The 18244-nt window shown below is 43.3% G+C and overlaps 2 protein-coding genes across 2 annotated transcripts in view; one reads left to right on the top strand and one right to left on the bottom strand.

Moving 5' to 3' along the window:
- Positions 1–5: 5 nt before the first annotated feature.
- On the bottom strand, positions 6–13927 carry rec114 (REC114 meiotic recombination protein). The gene is made up of 6 exons (XM_056279377.1): positions 13862–13927; positions 6109–6198; positions 2518–2601; positions 1725–1919; positions 547–618; positions 6–170 (listed from the first exon to the last, which is right to left on the bottom strand). The coding sequence occupies exons 1-6, from the start codon at positions 13925–13927 to the stop codon at positions 6–8; spliced, it is 672 nt and encodes a 223-aa protein (XP_056135352.1).
- A 1064-nt stretch (positions 13928–14991) lies between these two features.
- Positions 14992–18244, top strand: part of hcn4 (hyperpolarization activated cyclic nucleotide-gated potassium channel 4) — a 116546-nt gene continuing 113293 nt past the window's right edge. The window contains exon 1 of the mRNA XM_056279376.1: positions 14992–15695. Coding sequence (XP_056135351.1) covers positions 14992–15695 — 704 coding nt within the window. The remainder of the gene's footprint in view (positions 15696–18244) is intronic.

Genomic DNA, 18244 nt, shown 5'->3' with positions numbered 1-18244 from the left:
ATTCCTCAGTCCTGAAGCAGTTTCTTCAGCTGCTCCTCCACCTCCTCAACAAAGGCAGGAAAGCTGGGGTCCAACAAGCAGACACGCAGGAATGGCTCCAGGTCACCTTGTGGCAGTGAAAAGTGGCGGTCCACCAGAGGCAGAGAGAGACTACGTTCTCCCAAGAAATGCTATGGAAATACAGGGTGTAAAGAGCATTTTGATTGGTACAGACCCAAGACAGTAATTTAAGTAGTTAAGAGTTTCATAATTCAGTTAAAAGGCAGTATGCAGTATGTAAAATTGACATTTAATTTAGTTTGTGTGTACAGGAATAATGGATAGAACCACATTAAACACAAAGTGATAAGATATGATTAAAAAAAGAAACAAGCTCCTTATTTTTGAAAGTAAAGAGCTTACAAATAGGTCTTACAAAATAAAGGACAAACAAAAGAAATGAACAAGCAAAGAAAGACAAACAAATATTCCCTGAGGAGAATCAGGTTGGAGGTTGAGAAGGACAACAAATGATGCAAAGCCCATGTTATTGTTGTCTACTGATACCTGGGCAAGATACTTGGTGGACACTGATCCCTGGACCTCAGACTCGGCTCCCATCACTTCTGCCTGCCTTGTCTGGTAACAGATGGTTTCACAGGAATATAGAAAAAATACTTGATTCATTGGGCAAGACGCCACAGGATTAAGAGACCAATCAATTCCTTCATTATTAATTGAAAGATATCTAAGCTTCAAAGCCTTTTCATCATCACTGAGAGCTCTTTCAGTGTCTCTATTTGCTAAAGGTCACACATTCAACCCAACGGTAGTCAACAGCAATGCCTGTTGACCTGCTCTTAAGCAAGACTCTCGCTCTGAGGATTATGCACCCGGCTGTCATTGCACTCTCGCTCCTCTGGTTAAATGTACTTAAGTCTTGGGAGTGTTGCAGGTTATGAATTCAGGTTTTCCTCAAAGGGATATGCATTTTATCTTAATTATATATTGTGTGTGTAAACTCTTCTACTGTGTGCTCTATATCCTGATAGTGAATGCAGTACCAAAGGACACATTACATAAAATTCAATTCGTCTGGGTGCAAACTCAAGTCCTTCAACAGAGCATTTAGGTCCTTAGTCTGAACATTTTGATCGCATCAACATTTCTAAAAAATACTGCTTTTATTGTTATCTGTGGTGTCTCCCGTCGATGATTATGAATAACAATGTGACCATTTGGGGGAAAAAAAAGAAAATGGACATGTTCGTAATTATGTTCTTACATATCCATAAACAGCACCCTCTAGTGAGGACAATGTGGGTGGGTATTGTAGAAGAAGCTGGCTGTAGCAATCTGACTAATGTTTTCAAACATTTAGACAATTTAAAATAACTAATGTCTAAGTACTTACTCAAAATCACGTTACTCTGTTTTATTCTAAGTTTCATAATTTTACAATTTCCTTCTGCAAAGCCACACGGTGAAGCAATCTCGTTCTTTACTAGCTAGTATGTCAAATATGGTTGTGGGTTTGAATTTGTTAAATCTGTCTATAGGTAGCACATTTGGAAAGTAATTTCAAAAAAGATCAAGATGGTCGTTAAGTTATATTCTTACTTATTTGAAAATCTATATTTACTTAAGTCTATCCTAAAGTATCTGGGTTTTTGCCTAAATGCTAGTTGTACATGAAATAAAAAAGGTAAATATTATTTTATTTACAGAGGTGTAAAACGGGTTACCTTTGTCACTGGTGCAGCGACCTCAGCAGGTGGCTGATTAGGTGGTGGTGGTGCACTGTTGGGGGTGGGCGTGGCGTCGGCCTGAGTGGTGACAGACAGGTTCGCTCTCAGTTTGGCTGTGGCACTTGAACACTCCTTAAGGGCCTCCTCCCTGCTGCTCCCACTAAACTGCATCCTCATTCTGTGGCACTCTCCCTGCAGAAGCCCACAGACACATGCCCCCTGTGTTTGTTCCAACTGTCGCCACATCAACTGTGGCAAGTATGTATTTTTATGACTTGTGTCACATAAACATCAAAATATGGAACTTCTCTACCTCAGGGGTAAGAGAACAGAGGTTCCTCCCCATGCGTCCAAGTTTAAATTCTTGGATTTATCAATTAAATAGCAAACCCTAAATCAATTCATAAAATCTAAGTGATTTCACATTTGTATGTAACTCATTTGGAGGCTATAATGAAGGCAACTATTCAGTATGTACAGAATCCAAGCTTTATACTGCATGTTACATACATGTATGAGCTGAACTATTGTAGGCATTCAGATTTATCCACTATCATACATCAGCTCAGTGTTATCTTTTTATAATTTTCTTTTGCTGATCTCATACCTACTATGAACTCATTTGTTATATGAAAAATATATATATTAAAAGCAAATAGAAGAGACCTGTATTGATACCCTCACAGTTGGTTTGTCATATCATATTAGTGGGTGATAAAGTATGACACCAAATCATTAGGGCATACGTGTGAGAAAATATTGCACATTGTAGAATTAAAATGCACATCACCTTCACAGTGCACTGGACAACCAGATTATCACATCTCCTCTGTATTTTGAAGGAATCTGATACACCATGCAGAGAAATGCCACCCTGGGTAAATACAACAGAAAGAGGCTCATCAGCAATGCAGGTCGGGGTAGTAAACAAACTTACATCCACCCAACCACAATATCGCTTGGCCTGGTGAATACAAATATAAATGTAAATAAATAAAGAATAGACAAACTTTTCCCCCCTGAGTGTAATTTGCCCCCACGTCAGCAAGCAAACACAACATATTGGAGAGATAACGGCTCCATCACGACTTGAGAAAATGACAATTTTTAAACACACAAAAAAAAACGCCGCTGGGGTCTTTTCAAGCTGGATGGAAAAAAAAAGTCAAAGATAAAGTTGCATAAAACTGTCTGCAGGGGTCTCTATTTACTCAATAACCCCAGACCCCTGGCAGTGAAGATAATGGGAAAACATCTAAACTAAAACAAATGGAGACACATGCATACATATACTGGCCTTTTTCTTTTTCATGTGCTTTTTCTCTCTTGTCATTTGATCCTTTTCATTTTACGGTTCAGCTCTTGTTAAAAATGCTTTGTTCAAACATTAGCCTTGACTTGACTTAAAGCTTTGCCTTGTACGTACAGTTTTCAAGTGACTACAGTAGATACAGATACACTACCGTTCAAAAGTTTGGGATCACCCAAACAATTTTGTGTTTTCCATGAAAAGTCACACTTATTCACCACCATATGTTGTGAAATGAATAGAAAATAGAGTCAAGACATTGACAAGGTTAGAAATAATGATTTGTATTTGAAATAAGATTTTTTTTACATCAAACTTTGCTTTCGTCAAAGAATCCTCCATTTGCAGCAATTACAGCATTGCAGACCTTTGGCATTCTAGCTGTTAATTTGTTGAGGTAATCTGGAGAAATTGCACCCCACGCTTCCAGAAGCAGCTCCCACAAGTTGGATTGGTTGGATGGGCACTTCTTTGAGCAGATTGAGTTTCTGGAGCATCACATTTGTGGGGTCAATTAAACGCTCAAAATGGCCAGAAAAAGAGAACTTTCATCTGAAACTCGACAGTCTATTCTTGTTCTTAGAAATGAAGGCTATTCCATGCGAGAAATTGCTAAGAAATTGAAGATTTCCTACACCGGTGTGTACTACTCCCTTCAGAGGACAGCACAAACAGGCTCTAACCAGAGTAGAAAAAGAAGTGGGAGGCCGCGTTGCACAACTGAGCAAGAAGATAAGTACATTAGAGTCTCTAGTTTGAGAAACAGACGCCTCACAGGTCCCCAACTGGCATCTTCATTAAATAGTACCTGTTAGAGCCTGTTTGTTATTTCTAACCTTGTCAATGTCTTGACTCTATTTTCTATTCATTTCACAACATATGGTGGTGAATAAGTGTGACTTTTCATGGAAAACACGAAATTGTTTGGGTGATCCCAAACTTTTGAACGGTAGTGTATGTTCTTGAAGTGGGGCAAAAAGATAACTTTTACCATTTTTTATCCTTTCTAAGTGGCTTATTTTAGTTAGTCCACTTAATATGTATATATATTTTTTTCTATCTTACAATTCTAACGCCTTGCCCCTGCTGCTGCTGCGTGAATCACGCTAACTTGGCAGCAAAATCTATGATTGTTTTGTTACTTGGAAGGCAGAAACCTACAATATAACAAATAGCAACACATTTATAATTTACGAAACATTATGAGTCCCCCATTAAACCCTCGCTTACTCTTGTTTTCAATGAAAACATTTAAAAGTCTACTTCAACACCTATTATACTGGCTAAACTCTCAGCACTGAAGAACTGTGGGGTATTCGTAGTGGTGATCTGTAATAGACCCATCCTGTCATCGTCTGTGAAAACCCTCTGCAGTCTGACCTGAATATATCTGGCTGGCTGGGTATCCTGGCACAGCAACATCGCTGTGTGTCCTGTCAGAACAGCGTTCATGACACACTGAGTAGCTTGTCTTGTTTCTGTTGTCTGCAGGGCAGGAAGTTAAATTTTTTTTTGTCTATGGGTAGCTGGAATGTCCAAAAGTTCCTTTGCTACTTTCACTTTTTTATAAGCTCAAATAGATACTTGCACTTCCCCAGTAAATTATGATTGGTTAACTGCCAAAAAGGCTGGTAGATCACAGAAACTTATCAGCAACCCTCAAAATGGCAGAGGGCCGCTTGTAGAATTTAGATGTATAAGTCACGATGCTGTGCCAACACATCATCTACCAGTTGGGATAACAAATGTTCTATGGGGCCATATAAAACAGAGCTTGACTCGGGATTTTAAAATTCATGCCTGACTTGCCCCTAACATAAATATTTCAGCCCAAACCTAAGGGTTAAAAACTTTTTTTGTCAGCTCAACTCTGACTTGAGCCCAAAATTTTGCAACTTATTTGGAACCTGTAGTCATGCATCTCTGAGCAAAACTTGGCTTCATCCAACCCAAGCTGGTCCCATCAGATTTAGGCAGAAATGTCAGGCTCTAGGGCAGAATATTTCATCTGGCCCTCACAGAAACTTTTCATTTGGGGAGCAAAGCTTTGCCGTTGATTTGCCTCCCTAAAATCTGCTCGTTTATATACGAATTGCAAACTGGGACACTACTGTCTATGCATCATCATTGCAGAGCCCTAGTTTATCATTTATATTTGACGAGAGCTAATTGTTAAAACAAAGCATCAGAATAAACCAGAAGACTTGTACTAACAGGTGACTGATTGATATAATTTCTTTGCAAGGAGAACAGATAAATGAAATTCCTCCATGTCTGCAAAAGATTTTTAAGTTTACAAGACCTCAGGCAAAACATTCCTATAATACTTGTGTACTCCATTGTTCAAAACCCTTGTTACAATCTTATGTTGTGATGTCTAAAAATATAAATTGGAAGCGTGCATGTGAATGACATTCAACTGATGTACTTTGCAGAAGAAAAAAAAGTATATCAAAACATATTTATATTTCTTGTAAAAAGTTGAGGCCTTACTTATTTGATACAGACCCAATAAGCTCATCAGAACTTTCCAGATCAACCTGTGACAGGGCCAAAAGTAGCCTATAATATGCAACAGCTGAACGCTAACAGTGACACAAGGATTCTTTAGGCCTATATTTGCTTTTACCACTTTACATCCCATTAGAAAATCTGGCTACTGTTATTGTGAGAGGCTTATATTCAGCTTAATTTTGGTCTTCAACTGATCCTCCAGAATATTTGGGCATAGCTTGTACAGAAGCACACAAAGCCAAAATTAAACAAAACAAAGAACTAATCTCCGAATGAAGTTCAGTATTTTCTATTCATGTTTACTTATCAGATCAATTATTACCACCAAGATTTCTGTAAAAGGAATGATTGGGAATTGAGCCAACGGTATAAAACACACCCTTCAAGAAATGTTAAGGTCAAACAGTGAGTTTGTAGGTTCAATGGCATAATAAAAAGTTTAAACATAGAGGCTACTTTTTATTCAAGGTGTTTTCAATTGAACTTTGCAGATTTCACTCTCTTAAACGTCAAACAACCTTATGGCAAATTCTGTGCAATTTTGTGCAGTCTTCTTACCAGGAGCTCTTCTCCCTGGGTTACCAGTATGTGTCCAGATTGTACAATCGAAAGCACCAGGTCAGGTTTACCATCCTCTGCCTCAGATGCCTGGTGAAAATAACAGTCAACCACATTAGACAGTTTAGGGTGCTGGATCACAATGGTTCTACAATGATTACAATAGGCACAGTGCTACTTTGGTCCATTCAATCATGAATTCTGGCATAATACAGTAGACAAGAAACCCACTTTATTTTCATCATTGTACAGGTTACAACGAATATATTCTCTGCATTTAACCCATCCTATGATATTGGAGCAGTGGGCAGCTGCAGCACCCAGCGGCCCAACTCAGTTCTTCCTCCCATTGCCTTGCTCAGGGGCACAGGCAGGAGTATTAACTCTAACATGCATGTCTTTGTGATGGTGGGAGGAAACCGGAGCACCCGAAGCAAACCCACACAGACATGGGCAGAACATGCAAACTCCACACAGAAAGGACCTGGGATAGCTTGAGGTTCGAACCCAGGACCTTCTTGCTGTGAGGCAACAGTGCCAACCACTGGGCCACCGTGCCACCCAGTAAAAAGTTGTTGTCAAAACTAATGCATGGAAGATGTGGCTTAATGAATAAGAACAATACTGTTTATCTAAACAAGATAAGCAAAATCAGGCTGTGGCCATCTCTTTTAAAGTGTTATTTTAAACTTTTCAATGGAAGTTTTCTGGTAATAAGTAGCATTAGAGTAGATTGAATGATAAAAAAAAAAGTTAAAAAAGGATAAATTATTACAATTGATAGTATAAGATGTTTATGTTTTTGATCAATGATAGGAGTTAAAATAGTAGCATACTCATCATACAGTTAACCACTATACATCTGTCTGTGGCAAGTAGCCTACAGTTTTCATAATAACCTCATATTCCAACTAGAATTTTGCATCCATATCTTTCCTTAAATCCTCCTATTGATCTTGGCTCCCTAACTCGCTCTAAACTGATGTTACAAATACCAAAAGCACATACTGAAAGATCAAAAATATCCTCAACTCTTTTTCCACAGGCTTGAAGAATGCAACGCTCCAAACTGCCTTTTCTTCTGTCTGTTGGGACTGTTACAGATGATTATCAATTATGTGCTATTTTGATTAGGCTGATGTTGGATTTTGTGAATACCCATGGAGATGTGTTTTTATCTGAGTAAAATGGTTCATTAAAATGGGCGGCATGGTGGCACAGTGGTTGGCGCAGTCACCTCACAGCAAGAAGGTCCTGGGTTCGAACCCCGGGATTTTCTAACCTCGGGGGTCATCCCGGGTCATTCTCTGTGTGGAGTTTGCATGTTCTCCCCGTGTCTGCGTGGGTTTCCGCCAGGTGCTCAAGTTTCTTCCCACAACCCAAACACATGTAGATCAGGTGAATCGGCCGTACCAAATTGTCCCTAGGTATGAATGTGCATGTGTGTGTGTCGGCCCTGTGATGGTCTGGTGGCCTGTACAGGGTGTCTCCCCACCTGCTGCCAAATGACTGCTGGGATAGGCTCCAGCATCCTGCGAACCCGATTGGGATAAGCGGTTTGGATAATGGATGGAATGGATAGGTTCATTAAAATGAAACAAATTTCAAATTAATTCATTACTATGACTACCCTAATGCCGGACTTCAATCAATAATCAATTTAGTGTTTTCTTCCATAACAGCTGCCATGTAAGTACAATGACTGGGTTGGAAAACAGCAAAACAACAATGCCAAAAGAGCTATATTTTCCAGTTAAGACAAACATGGCAAAATATTTAAGTATTGTTATCTGCACACAAGACCCATCTCTGAGGTATTCTCCAAAACTTTTTTCCTGATTACATTACACATGCAAGGCTTTATTCTCCAAAAGTTAAGAGGAAAAGAAACAGTCATGTTGATGAATGAAACTTTTAAAGATTATGGAAAAATCACATATGAGTTCAAACTTTTTCGCATAGTATTTGCTGAATTGCAACACTTTTGTTGTTCCCTGTACATACGTACATACTATAACTAAATATGAATTCTCACCTCTTTTCTTTTCCTCTCCTCACTCAATCTAGAGCATCTATCTCACTTTAGACGGTATGTCAACGTCAGTAAATAAGTTTTCTTTTTTTATTTGCTAAGGTTAAACCAACATTTGTGTACCTTTCGCTATTTCGCTTTCTGTGATGACACAATCCATCTGTAAAAACAAGCGGTACATTGTGGACACCTGTCAACGGTGTAATTTACTTGCGGGGGGCAGAATCCTGCCTGTTGGTGCAGTGGAAGAGGACTATGAAGGGCATCAGGACAAGTGTGGCCAGTGAAAGGATGTGCTCGTGTTAACGCTAGTCATCTGCAGTGTATCCTAAGAAACACCATAGCAACTGGCTAACGTTACCAGCAATGACTGTCCATATGGTATGAAACTGTTTTGTTTTTCTTTCCCAAATGACAACGTGCAGACAATAAACAAACAAATAAATAAGTAAAATTAGCCACCATTTAAACGGTCGGAGATGAAGTTACCTGCCGTTTCTGGCCTTGCACGATAAATGCAAAACGTTGCAGTTTCCACGTTGTAATAACGTTCGCCATTTGTGTTGGCCCGCTTATTTATTGTTCTTGTGTTTGTTGTGCTAAAGCTATCGTTACGCTAACACTCTGCTAACACTAGTTTTTACACTATAATGTCGTTACGCTACCGCTACGCTAACTCTGTTGTTACGCTAACACCGTCTAACGGATGGCGGGAGTGCTGCGTTAGGGCGTGCAAACGATTTCAAGTCACGCGAGGACCTACGTCGGCAACGCTCCCTCGCCGGGAGGCTTTTCTGCTCGCGCCGACTTTGAAACAATTTAAACGCCATGCACGTGTCCATTCACGTCCACGTTGCGTCAGGAGGTTTTGACTCGGTTGTTTTCTAGCGCAGTGTTTCTCAACCGGGGGTCCGCGGACACCTAGTGGTCCGTGGTGTAATTGCAAGGGGTCCGTGAAAATAAAATATCTTTAAAAAAAGATCCTATGACATTTATAGAAATAGGATTATTTTACTCAAATGTGACTGAGACCTTTATCTACCTAAACTATAAAGGGTAACAGGACTTTTTTCTCTAATTACATCTGTTTCACAAGTGTAATTTATTGTATTTTAATTAAGAGATCTCGCTCCCGTTTGCATTGTTAAAAGTTACTGCATAAAAATTCTGTTGTTACATATATCTGAAAGTTACTGAATACATATTCTGTTTTGTTACATATATCTGAAAGTTACTGCATAAGACTTCTGTTTTGTTAACTATATCTAAGTTACAACTGAAAGCTCTTATTTTTGCCCCAAAGAGTGAATAAATGCTATAATGCAATTTAAAATGCAGTTTCTACTGTTTCTACAAATTGCAACCCCCCTCCCCCAAGATCAGGTGGAGGGGTCCTCAGGGTAGATCAAAAATACGCAGGGGGTCCAGGACCCCAAAAAGGTTGAGAACCACTGTTCTAGCGTCTCAGTAAGCTCTCACAGTGTTGTTGTTGTTGTTGTTGTGTGTTGCTGGTTGGCTTTCTCAAGGACAAAGAGGAAAAGGAACCATTATCTTCCTTCTAAGCATTAAATATCTTAAACTTGCGCAATTAACACGCGCTTCACCCCCACGCAAATCTCCCATTTTGGTGAATTCAAGGCGAGTTGATACTGTAACGTGCATGGATAAGTAGATACGCTGGCCGCTGGCTGACGGGTCTGACCCTTTAGTCGAGCGGTTAGCGATGTCTCCTGCGGTGCGGGCGATACGGGTTCGCGCCCCGGCCGCGGCAGTTCCTGTGGCTGCGTTGTCCCCCCAATTCGCTACAATACTGAAGCACATCGGTGAGGTGAACGCAGTAAGATGTGGATGTACGTAGTTCAGGGCCCAGTGCCTGCCTTTCACCCAACTGCACTTCAGAGGAAATATCCTGCTTTATATGCACTAAAGGAATTCACCATCTGCGATGCTTAAACAAAATGTAAGCTTTTCACGAACAGGCAGCTATAAGAAACCAAAGCTAACAGAGTGGACCATGTTTGCAGTGTACGGTTTGCCGGCCAAAAAGAATGTAGCCTATTATGTGATACAAATAAAATGATTTTAATATCAAATGCTGAAATAGGTCTACATTTTGCTGTATGTTACTAATATTTTGCCTTTTTTTAAATTTTATTTTATTTTAGTTTTCACCTTTGCTTTAGTCAGGAAAAGTCAGTTTAGCACACATGCTCAACTATACAAAGTACCCTGTTTGGATTAAGTGTTTTGTTCAAGGGCACCTCAGTACTGCAATTAAATGTATATTCCCAGCCAGATTTGGGACTCTAATTTGTGACCCGGACACAAGCATGCTCTTACTACCTCTCAAGTTAAACATATATTCTTATTTTTGTGTTTTATCGTGTGCCCCCCCCCCAGGATTTAAAGAGGGAGAGTTTTGCAACCCGTAATGGTAAATGTCACACCAAAAGTATTACTGCTGTCCTCCTTGCTTCATGTTGATATTTGCCTGACCTGTATATATTTCTCATATTTTCCTGTTACTGGCATTCATAACCTTCAACCAGGCTCTAATAGAGAGTCCATGCTGTGCAGAAGTGACCCACCTTTTTCTAATTTTATTTTTCTCTCTCAATTACTTTACTGCTTTGACTGGTTTATTCATTACATATAATGTGATTTATCTGAACAACCCACTTATGTAGCATGACTACTGGATTTGTGAGCCTTCTTGGCTGATAGAGTTGGGAGAAAAAGGGAGAAATTGTTGGAAAAATGTGAACGGTTGATTGAGACAGTATCTGGAATGATCTGCTAAGGCTCAGCTCAGCTACAGCATTATCAGTCTCACATCAGAGTACAGGTTCAGACAAGTAATGGGCTTATACAGTATGCGTCTGGAGTATGTCCATGGGGTCACAGAGCCAGAGGACCATTGATCTACATTGTTTTTCTGACACACATATATGACAAATTCACCTTAGACTTTTCTAAAATTTCTTCAAGGTGAACGTCCTCTACTGGCTGTCTCTCTGCGTAGATGACACTATCAGCGGCATTGTCCCTTTGTCATGTCCCCATGGTGACACTGGATTCTGCAGTGGATAAAAAGCACATAGACAAATACTGCACCATCATGGAGAGTCAAACTAAAAGAGGCCATGAGCTCGTCTTTGTTGTTGTCTCTCCATTCTGTCCCTTTTTGGGCAGCTTCTTGGGATATTAAAGGGTTAAAGGGAATGTGCGCTGAAGTAAGACGCCATTTGGGCTCAGTTTATTAGAGTGATTTATACAGAGGGCACCTACGGAGTCCTCTATGGCTGTATCTCACAGAGCCGGACGTCCATGTGCCTCCACACATCCAGCTTGTGAAATATGTAGGTCCGGAGAAATGGAGTCAGGATGATAGAAATGTTGATCGGGTCAATAAACACCCTACGGGAGCATAACCCAAAATACATAAATTCCTTTCCTATGTGAACGTATTTGTTTGTCCTGCATCTGCCCATATTAGCTGGATGGGCATTGTCTGCTGACTGCTGCAGAAACACATTGGGCCTCCTTTTCCCATGCGCTACATCTAATTCAGAAGGAACACACTTGACTCATTTTTGACCCTGATAGTTCAGGGTAGAAATTTGTAAAACGTATAACACTCGAAGAGTTAAGAAACTAGAGATGAAGAAAACTATTCGTGGGCATTACACTTCAAATGGCTGATGGATTTCAAGGTTATTAAATCACGAGTCATTGATTGCAAATATATAGCAAGGAAACACTAAGCCAGGCTGTTTTTGACCCAAACAGGCTGAAGAAATACAGAATTTGAGAAGCTCATTCTTACGCCCCAACAAAGTCCCTATTAATAAAAAAGTTATGTTAATACCTCGGTTAGAAACAAGGGAAACGGCTTCTTTTTGTCACCCCCTGCTGTGTGACGTCACATCAGAAGGAACTGGTTGCACACAGTGGACTCAGTGATTGATACCGAATCTAGAATGGAAGTCAGAGGACGTTACAACAGCACCACAGTGCACATCTGACTTCACTGTAACACAACCATATTAACATCAGCATTTATTAACCTGAAGGAAATCCATTAGGGAACAATGAATGACGTCCGGTTCCACTCCAGATCCTGGAATAGCTGACTTAAGTGGGACCCCCCCCCCACAGACACACACACATTCATATCTCTCACATTACTCTCAACTTGGTCCCCATGTCTCAGCCAGTTCCATTCAATGTTGGGCGAGTGAGAAAGCTTCCAGAAATAAACACGAGACACCAATCAATCAATCAATGAGATTTGAATGGGGTCATTTTTTATGTCTTCAGTCACCAGGGTGTGATCTAAAAAATGAAAAAACAGACGACTGTTGGGAAACAAAGACAACCCATGCAGACATCGCTGTGAAATCAAAATCACGTATCACGATTCTAAAAAAAAAAAGAAATGGAAATATTGTTCAAGTGACTGCCTTCACGTAAATTATGAAAATAAACATTACTTAAGGACCATCATTTATTTCCTTGATAAGTCTGAGCAGGCCACTATGCTCGGCTGCTTTTGACCACCCTGTCTGTCCATTTGTCCACAACAGAGAACATGTCCCGGGGGGTTCAGAACCGCACGGAGATGCGGAGCGAGCGGAGACGAGGACGGAGCACGGGCATCTCTTCCTTCACAAAAACTACTGCGCGTCGGCGTCCAAGCTGTACGTCCGGTGTTCAGCCGCTAGAGGGCAGCGTAACGGACAGTGATTCTCTATGCACAGTACAGGGAGCATCTCTATACCATACCGTGTATAGAGAGGTGCGTCGCTACTATACAGTTAGTCTCGCGATACCGGACAGTGGGAGATCTCCGCCAGCCTATCTGTCTAGCTGAGCGGAGCGTTTAGAGACCGACTTGTGGGTCTAGTCTATGTAGAGTACACGACTGGAATTGTCAACACATGTGTGTCAGAACTTTTAACCGGATCAGTATTTTCACTGAAAATTTGGTCATACGCCTTATGACCAAAAATAATTTCAAATATAACAAAATATATGAATATGGTAAATCATGCGCACGTAGTGCTCTTTTGCAGAGAGCAGTTGTGTGACATTATGTGCAGGCCTACAAAATATACTTTTGGTCTCCCGGCTGTGTAATAGGTACCTATAGCTCTTTTCATATCAGTCATTGTGGATGAACAGTGTCTTGTTGTGGCGATTAGCCCACCCAGCCCCTCCTTGGCTCCTCCCCCACGCACTGAGGGTGACGTTTCTTGAGGCTTGGTTTCCTCTGATGTTAAAATGATGCTGTAGTTGTAAAATAGTGCTAAAAGGTGAGGTACCAGCCTTTATCTGGATGTAAGTCAGTCAACATTTCGGCAACACTTAAGACCGAGATTCATTCAGACCCACCCAAGTCATTCAGCCAAGAACGGAAAAAAACTAAAGAATGTTTCTCCAGAAAACTTGCATAGAGAGTCTGTGCAAAGAAAGCCAACACTATATCTACACAGTATACGATCAAAAGCAGAGGCAGAAACCTACATGCTCCATTTTTACCTGTTAGTGGAATTATGGAGTTCACTATTCTCAATAGAGGTTACAAATGTCTGCTCCCCCCCTTTTTTTGCGTGGGAGATGACAAATATGTTTTTTTTTATTATTAAACTTCATATTACATCATCATAGCCGCTCTACATCGAAATACGGGGGGGGGGTGGACCCAACAGATTTGCATACATAGGGCTCACTCAGCATGGCGTCATCACGAGTCACAAATTCACCCGTGCTGTCCAAAATCTCCATTCTGCATTGCACGATGCCTGCCCTCTGTACTGCCTATTCGGAGCACGTTAAGGTTATCATGACCCGTTTCCTTTTATTCCATGTAAACACTACATTGTATAGGGTTCATGTTTTTTTTCTTCTTTCCCCAGCACCGTTTAAGAAATATCATGCAGTAAACTGGAGAAGTGTCAACATCACATTCTAATGCAAGTTTTGGTGCGCAAATTACGCATTGGATCAGTCGGGCCATCGGGCAGCTTAATGGTCTACGTTGTGTTCCAGAGCGGAGCTCATAGCCAGGGTTGCACCTGTCAGGCATGAACAATAGGCTAGGCTAGCCAACCTGTAGCCGTAACTTAAAAGGACAGGAGTGCCTTTTTTCTTTTTTCTTTTTCTTTTTTAAGAATGGGAAGAGCGTGCCCCTTTAACCAAGGTGGGCTGAGCTTATTTGCAGTCCTCGCTCCTATGGCAACCCAACAGATCAGCATCATGAATATGCACCACACCAAAACGCTCGGGACGATAAACGGATGTGTGATGGCAGCGGTTGGACGTTACTCCGTTTTTGCATGATTGCGTCGCCTCGTTTATGACTGACAGCTGGCAAGGATCAAGAATCAAGCGCATCCTTCGCAGTGCATGACCTCCTCGTCTCCACATCACCGTCCACCAGCGCACCCCCCCCACACGCACACGCACACGCACACGCACACGCACATCTCCCCACATGTCATGCTAAGGTGACTTTCGAGCAGTTTTTTCCACTTTTTGCGCACAATGTCGGAACGGCACAAAGATGCACGCGGAGGACGCAACGGCCAACCGAACCGTCCGGGATGTGCGTGAGGACACATGCAAGCTGTCAGGTAGCCAAACCACGAGGAAGACTATTTATCATTTTCAGTAAAGGCGCAGCGGTCCGTGTCATGTGTGTCAGGCTTTCAAGGTTCCAGATAAGCTCCAGACTGCTCGCTCTCACAAAACAGACAGGAAGCACTTGGGCTCCTCTTGGTAATAATCGTTGAGCAACAGCCCGACGATCTGGACTGACTGAATTATCTCCGTTGCGTCTCAATGTCATAATGGACAGGTTGCACTCGTCCATGCGTAAAAGGCTCTACAGTTTGCCACAGCACATCGGTCAGAAAGCCTCGATAATGGGCGAAGGGGAAGAGGGAGACAAGGACGCCCGGAGGAAAAGCATCCGGATGAAGCCCCTGCCGTCGCCGACCTCTGGGGGAAGCTGCAAAGGCATTGGGGAGAGCAAAAGTGGGGAATCGGCGATCATGGAGACGGACATTGGGAGACCCGTGAAGACCAGCTCGAACGGAGACTGTCGGAGATTTCGCGGCAGCCTCTCCTCCATCACCAGTCGGCATGTGCACGACTCCGACTCCGCGGAGGAGAGGCGCCTCATCACCGAGGGGGAGGTCACCCCCAGCGAGGAGAGCCCCACCGGAGCCGTGGGCGGCGGGCCGGACCAGGGCGCGCAGAGAGCCGGCGGCGGCGGCGGTGGCGGCGGTGGCGGCAGCGGCGACGGGACCCAAAATGGTTCCCCCGACCAGCCGGCGGGCTTCGTCAAACTGGATGGGATGGATCAAATTCTGCCGGACGACGAGAGATTGTACCAGGCTGGGTTTATACACAGGCAGTTTGGGGCAATGCTTCAACCGGGGGTCAACAAGTTCTCTCTGAGGATGTTTGGGAGTGAAAAGGCGGTGGAACGCGAACAGGAGCGGGTTAAATCCGCTGGATTTTGGATAATTCACCCTTACAGTGACTTCAGGTAACTTCACACACGTGCACCTCGATGTAGAAGCTCCCCGCTATGCCTCCACACACAGGCCTGGCCCATCCATGATCGTCATAATAACAATTAGAATAATTAAAACTATAATACAACAATAAAAATAGCGCTATTTGATAGTTTGGGGTGGTTTTGTTTTTTGGGGGGGGGCTCATGTTGGCATTCTTTGTCCTTTACTTTCACACATCAGCCCTTACTTTCACATAGAGAGTCGTCGTTTTACGGACCCCCGTGCCTTCATTGGGAATTCAATAACCTTTATGAGATCTTGAGGCGGCCCAGCCATGTAGTACCGGCCGCCCATATAGAGCAGCACAGGAGTTTCCAGCTTTCTGGCTGCCTCGGCCAGATGACCTCACATACTCAGTCGAACGACTTTTAGTGGTTTCTATCATCTCCTGTTCATTTGAGACAAAAAAATTATATAAGGCTCAGGGGAAATGTGACCCATTGATCAATACTCGTGATGAGGCCTTTCTTTCGATTGTGCGTTGCGAGCGTGCGTGTTGAGGTTTTCTCGGGCTTCGTGCATGACATTTCGAGTTAGAGTGAGGTTGTGCGTCGGAGAAGGGCTGCAGCATTCAGCTGCTCGCCTCTAATGTTCATTAGGAGGCTACATTAATAACGACGCCCGTGTCTCGTGTTGGAGCACTGGAGTGCCATGTCTGTCTACCCCACTGACAACCCGCATCTGGCAGGCTGCACGTCGTCCAGGGCTCTTCTTCTTCCTCTCTGCAGAGGGCCTTGCTCTTGTCATTAATTAAGTGGTGTCCTTGAGGGTGTCATTGGTCATATGCATCTCATTCGTGGCCTCGGAGGTGGCTTTGGACTGCTCAGTAAGAGCGGGTGTAAAAAAAAAAAAAACTCGGATCCTATTAGCTTTCAGCATGTCACATGCTCTGGTGCTGAGCTTTAAGGCTATAGCCGAAACTGTAAACGCACGTTAGATAGGAGCTGCAAAGAGCTGGTCGTTCTCAAAAGTGTGCAACTTTAAATAAGCCCAGCGTGTCAGGAAGAGGACAGTCAGCTGCTGGCCAAGTGCATCAAGATGCAGGATGCAGGATGCAACAGATGATGCACATTAATCGCCCAGCGTTAGCCTGATTTATACTGTGATTGCTGCGGAGAGCACCAGCCTGGGCCCACATAGCCAACGCTGTTCCCCCCTGAGCCAAGCCGTCAAGACAAACCTGGGAAGTGAATTGTATTGGAATTAGTTTCCCAGCTTGTTGTTTAATTCATAGAAGGATTTTGAGAATAAAGCGTGGTTATTATTTTTGACACGGTCGCGAGCCATTCTTCTTCTTCTTCTTCTTTTTTTTCGATAGAGAACATTTCTCTCTGGGTTAAGCATCCAGGCAAAGCCATCGCATTATGATTTGTCTCAGCCACGGCATCGATCTCGCCACACGCTCGTCCTCTCGATCGCGGGGAGACATTTTTCTTGCTGATGTGAAAGAGGCCAGAGCAGGAGCCCTAATTGTGGGGACAGATGTTCCCTGTCCTTGGCAGTAAACGTTGCCCGGCCTCCGTGTTGCTCCTGATTGGCTTCGCCGGCTCCGTGACACGATGTGGAGGCTTTTTCCCTGCCACGCAAACGCGGCCTCCGTGCGGCCATAGCCCGGGGAACGAGGTGTCTGTCTTGCACCGAGACACAAACCGGGTCCGGCACAGCGCTGGTAGCTGAGAGGCCCACAGGCGTGACCGGAGAGGGCTTAGGGAGGACCCCTTCCCGAATAGAAAGCAGACAGATTTATCTGCTTGTTTATCAAGTCGTCGTGGGCCGAGACAGAGTCTTTGCCGCATGATGTCCTAGAATTTCATCATCAAATTAGTGATTAGTGTGGGCCTCCAGGTAGCGTGGCGGTCTATTCCGTTGCCTACCAACACGGGGGTCGCCGGTTCGAATCCCCGTGTTACCTCCGGCTTGGTGAGGTGTCCCTACAGACACAATTGACCGTGTCTGCAGGTGGGAAGCCGGATGTGGGTATGTGTCCTGGTCGCTGGACCAGCACCTCGTCTGGTCGGTCGGGGCGCCTGTTTGGAGGAAAGGGGGAACTGGGGGGGGGGAATAGCGTGATCCTCCCACGTGCTACGCCCCCCTGGCGAAACTCCTCACTGTTAAGGGGAAAAGAAGCGGCTGGCGACTCCACATGTATGGGAGGAGGCATGCGGTAGTCTGCAGCCCTCCCCGGATCAGCAGAGGGGGTGGAGCAGCGACCGGGACGGCTCGGAAGGGTGGGGTAATTGGCCAAATACAACTGGGAAGAAAAAGGAGTAAAATCCCCCCCCCCAATAAACAAATAAATAAATAAAATGAGTGATTGGTAAAGTAGATGCAATTGGCTTGTGTGTGTCTGTGTGTGTCTGTGAGTGCGTGCTGCGGGTGTTTGTACATGTAGGTGTGCGAGAGAGCAAAGGAATGGGAGTGCGGAAGAGACAAAGGTGCTCATGTGAGAGAGCAGGGATATTTGTGAGGTAAAATTAGGTTGTTCTTCGTACCGTTTCACTGGTGCACTCTACAGATG

Source organism: Lampris incognitus, chromosome 4 (assembly GCF_029633865.1).
Source record: "Lampris incognitus isolate fLamInc1 chromosome 4, fLamInc1.hap2, whole genome shotgun sequence".
Classification (NCBI taxonomy): domain Eukaryota; kingdom Metazoa; phylum Chordata; class Actinopteri; order Lampriformes; family Lampridae; genus Lampris; species Lampris incognitus.
The sequence above is the reverse complement of the archived record's forward strand: the minus strand, read 5'-3'. Positions and strand labels throughout refer to the sequence as shown.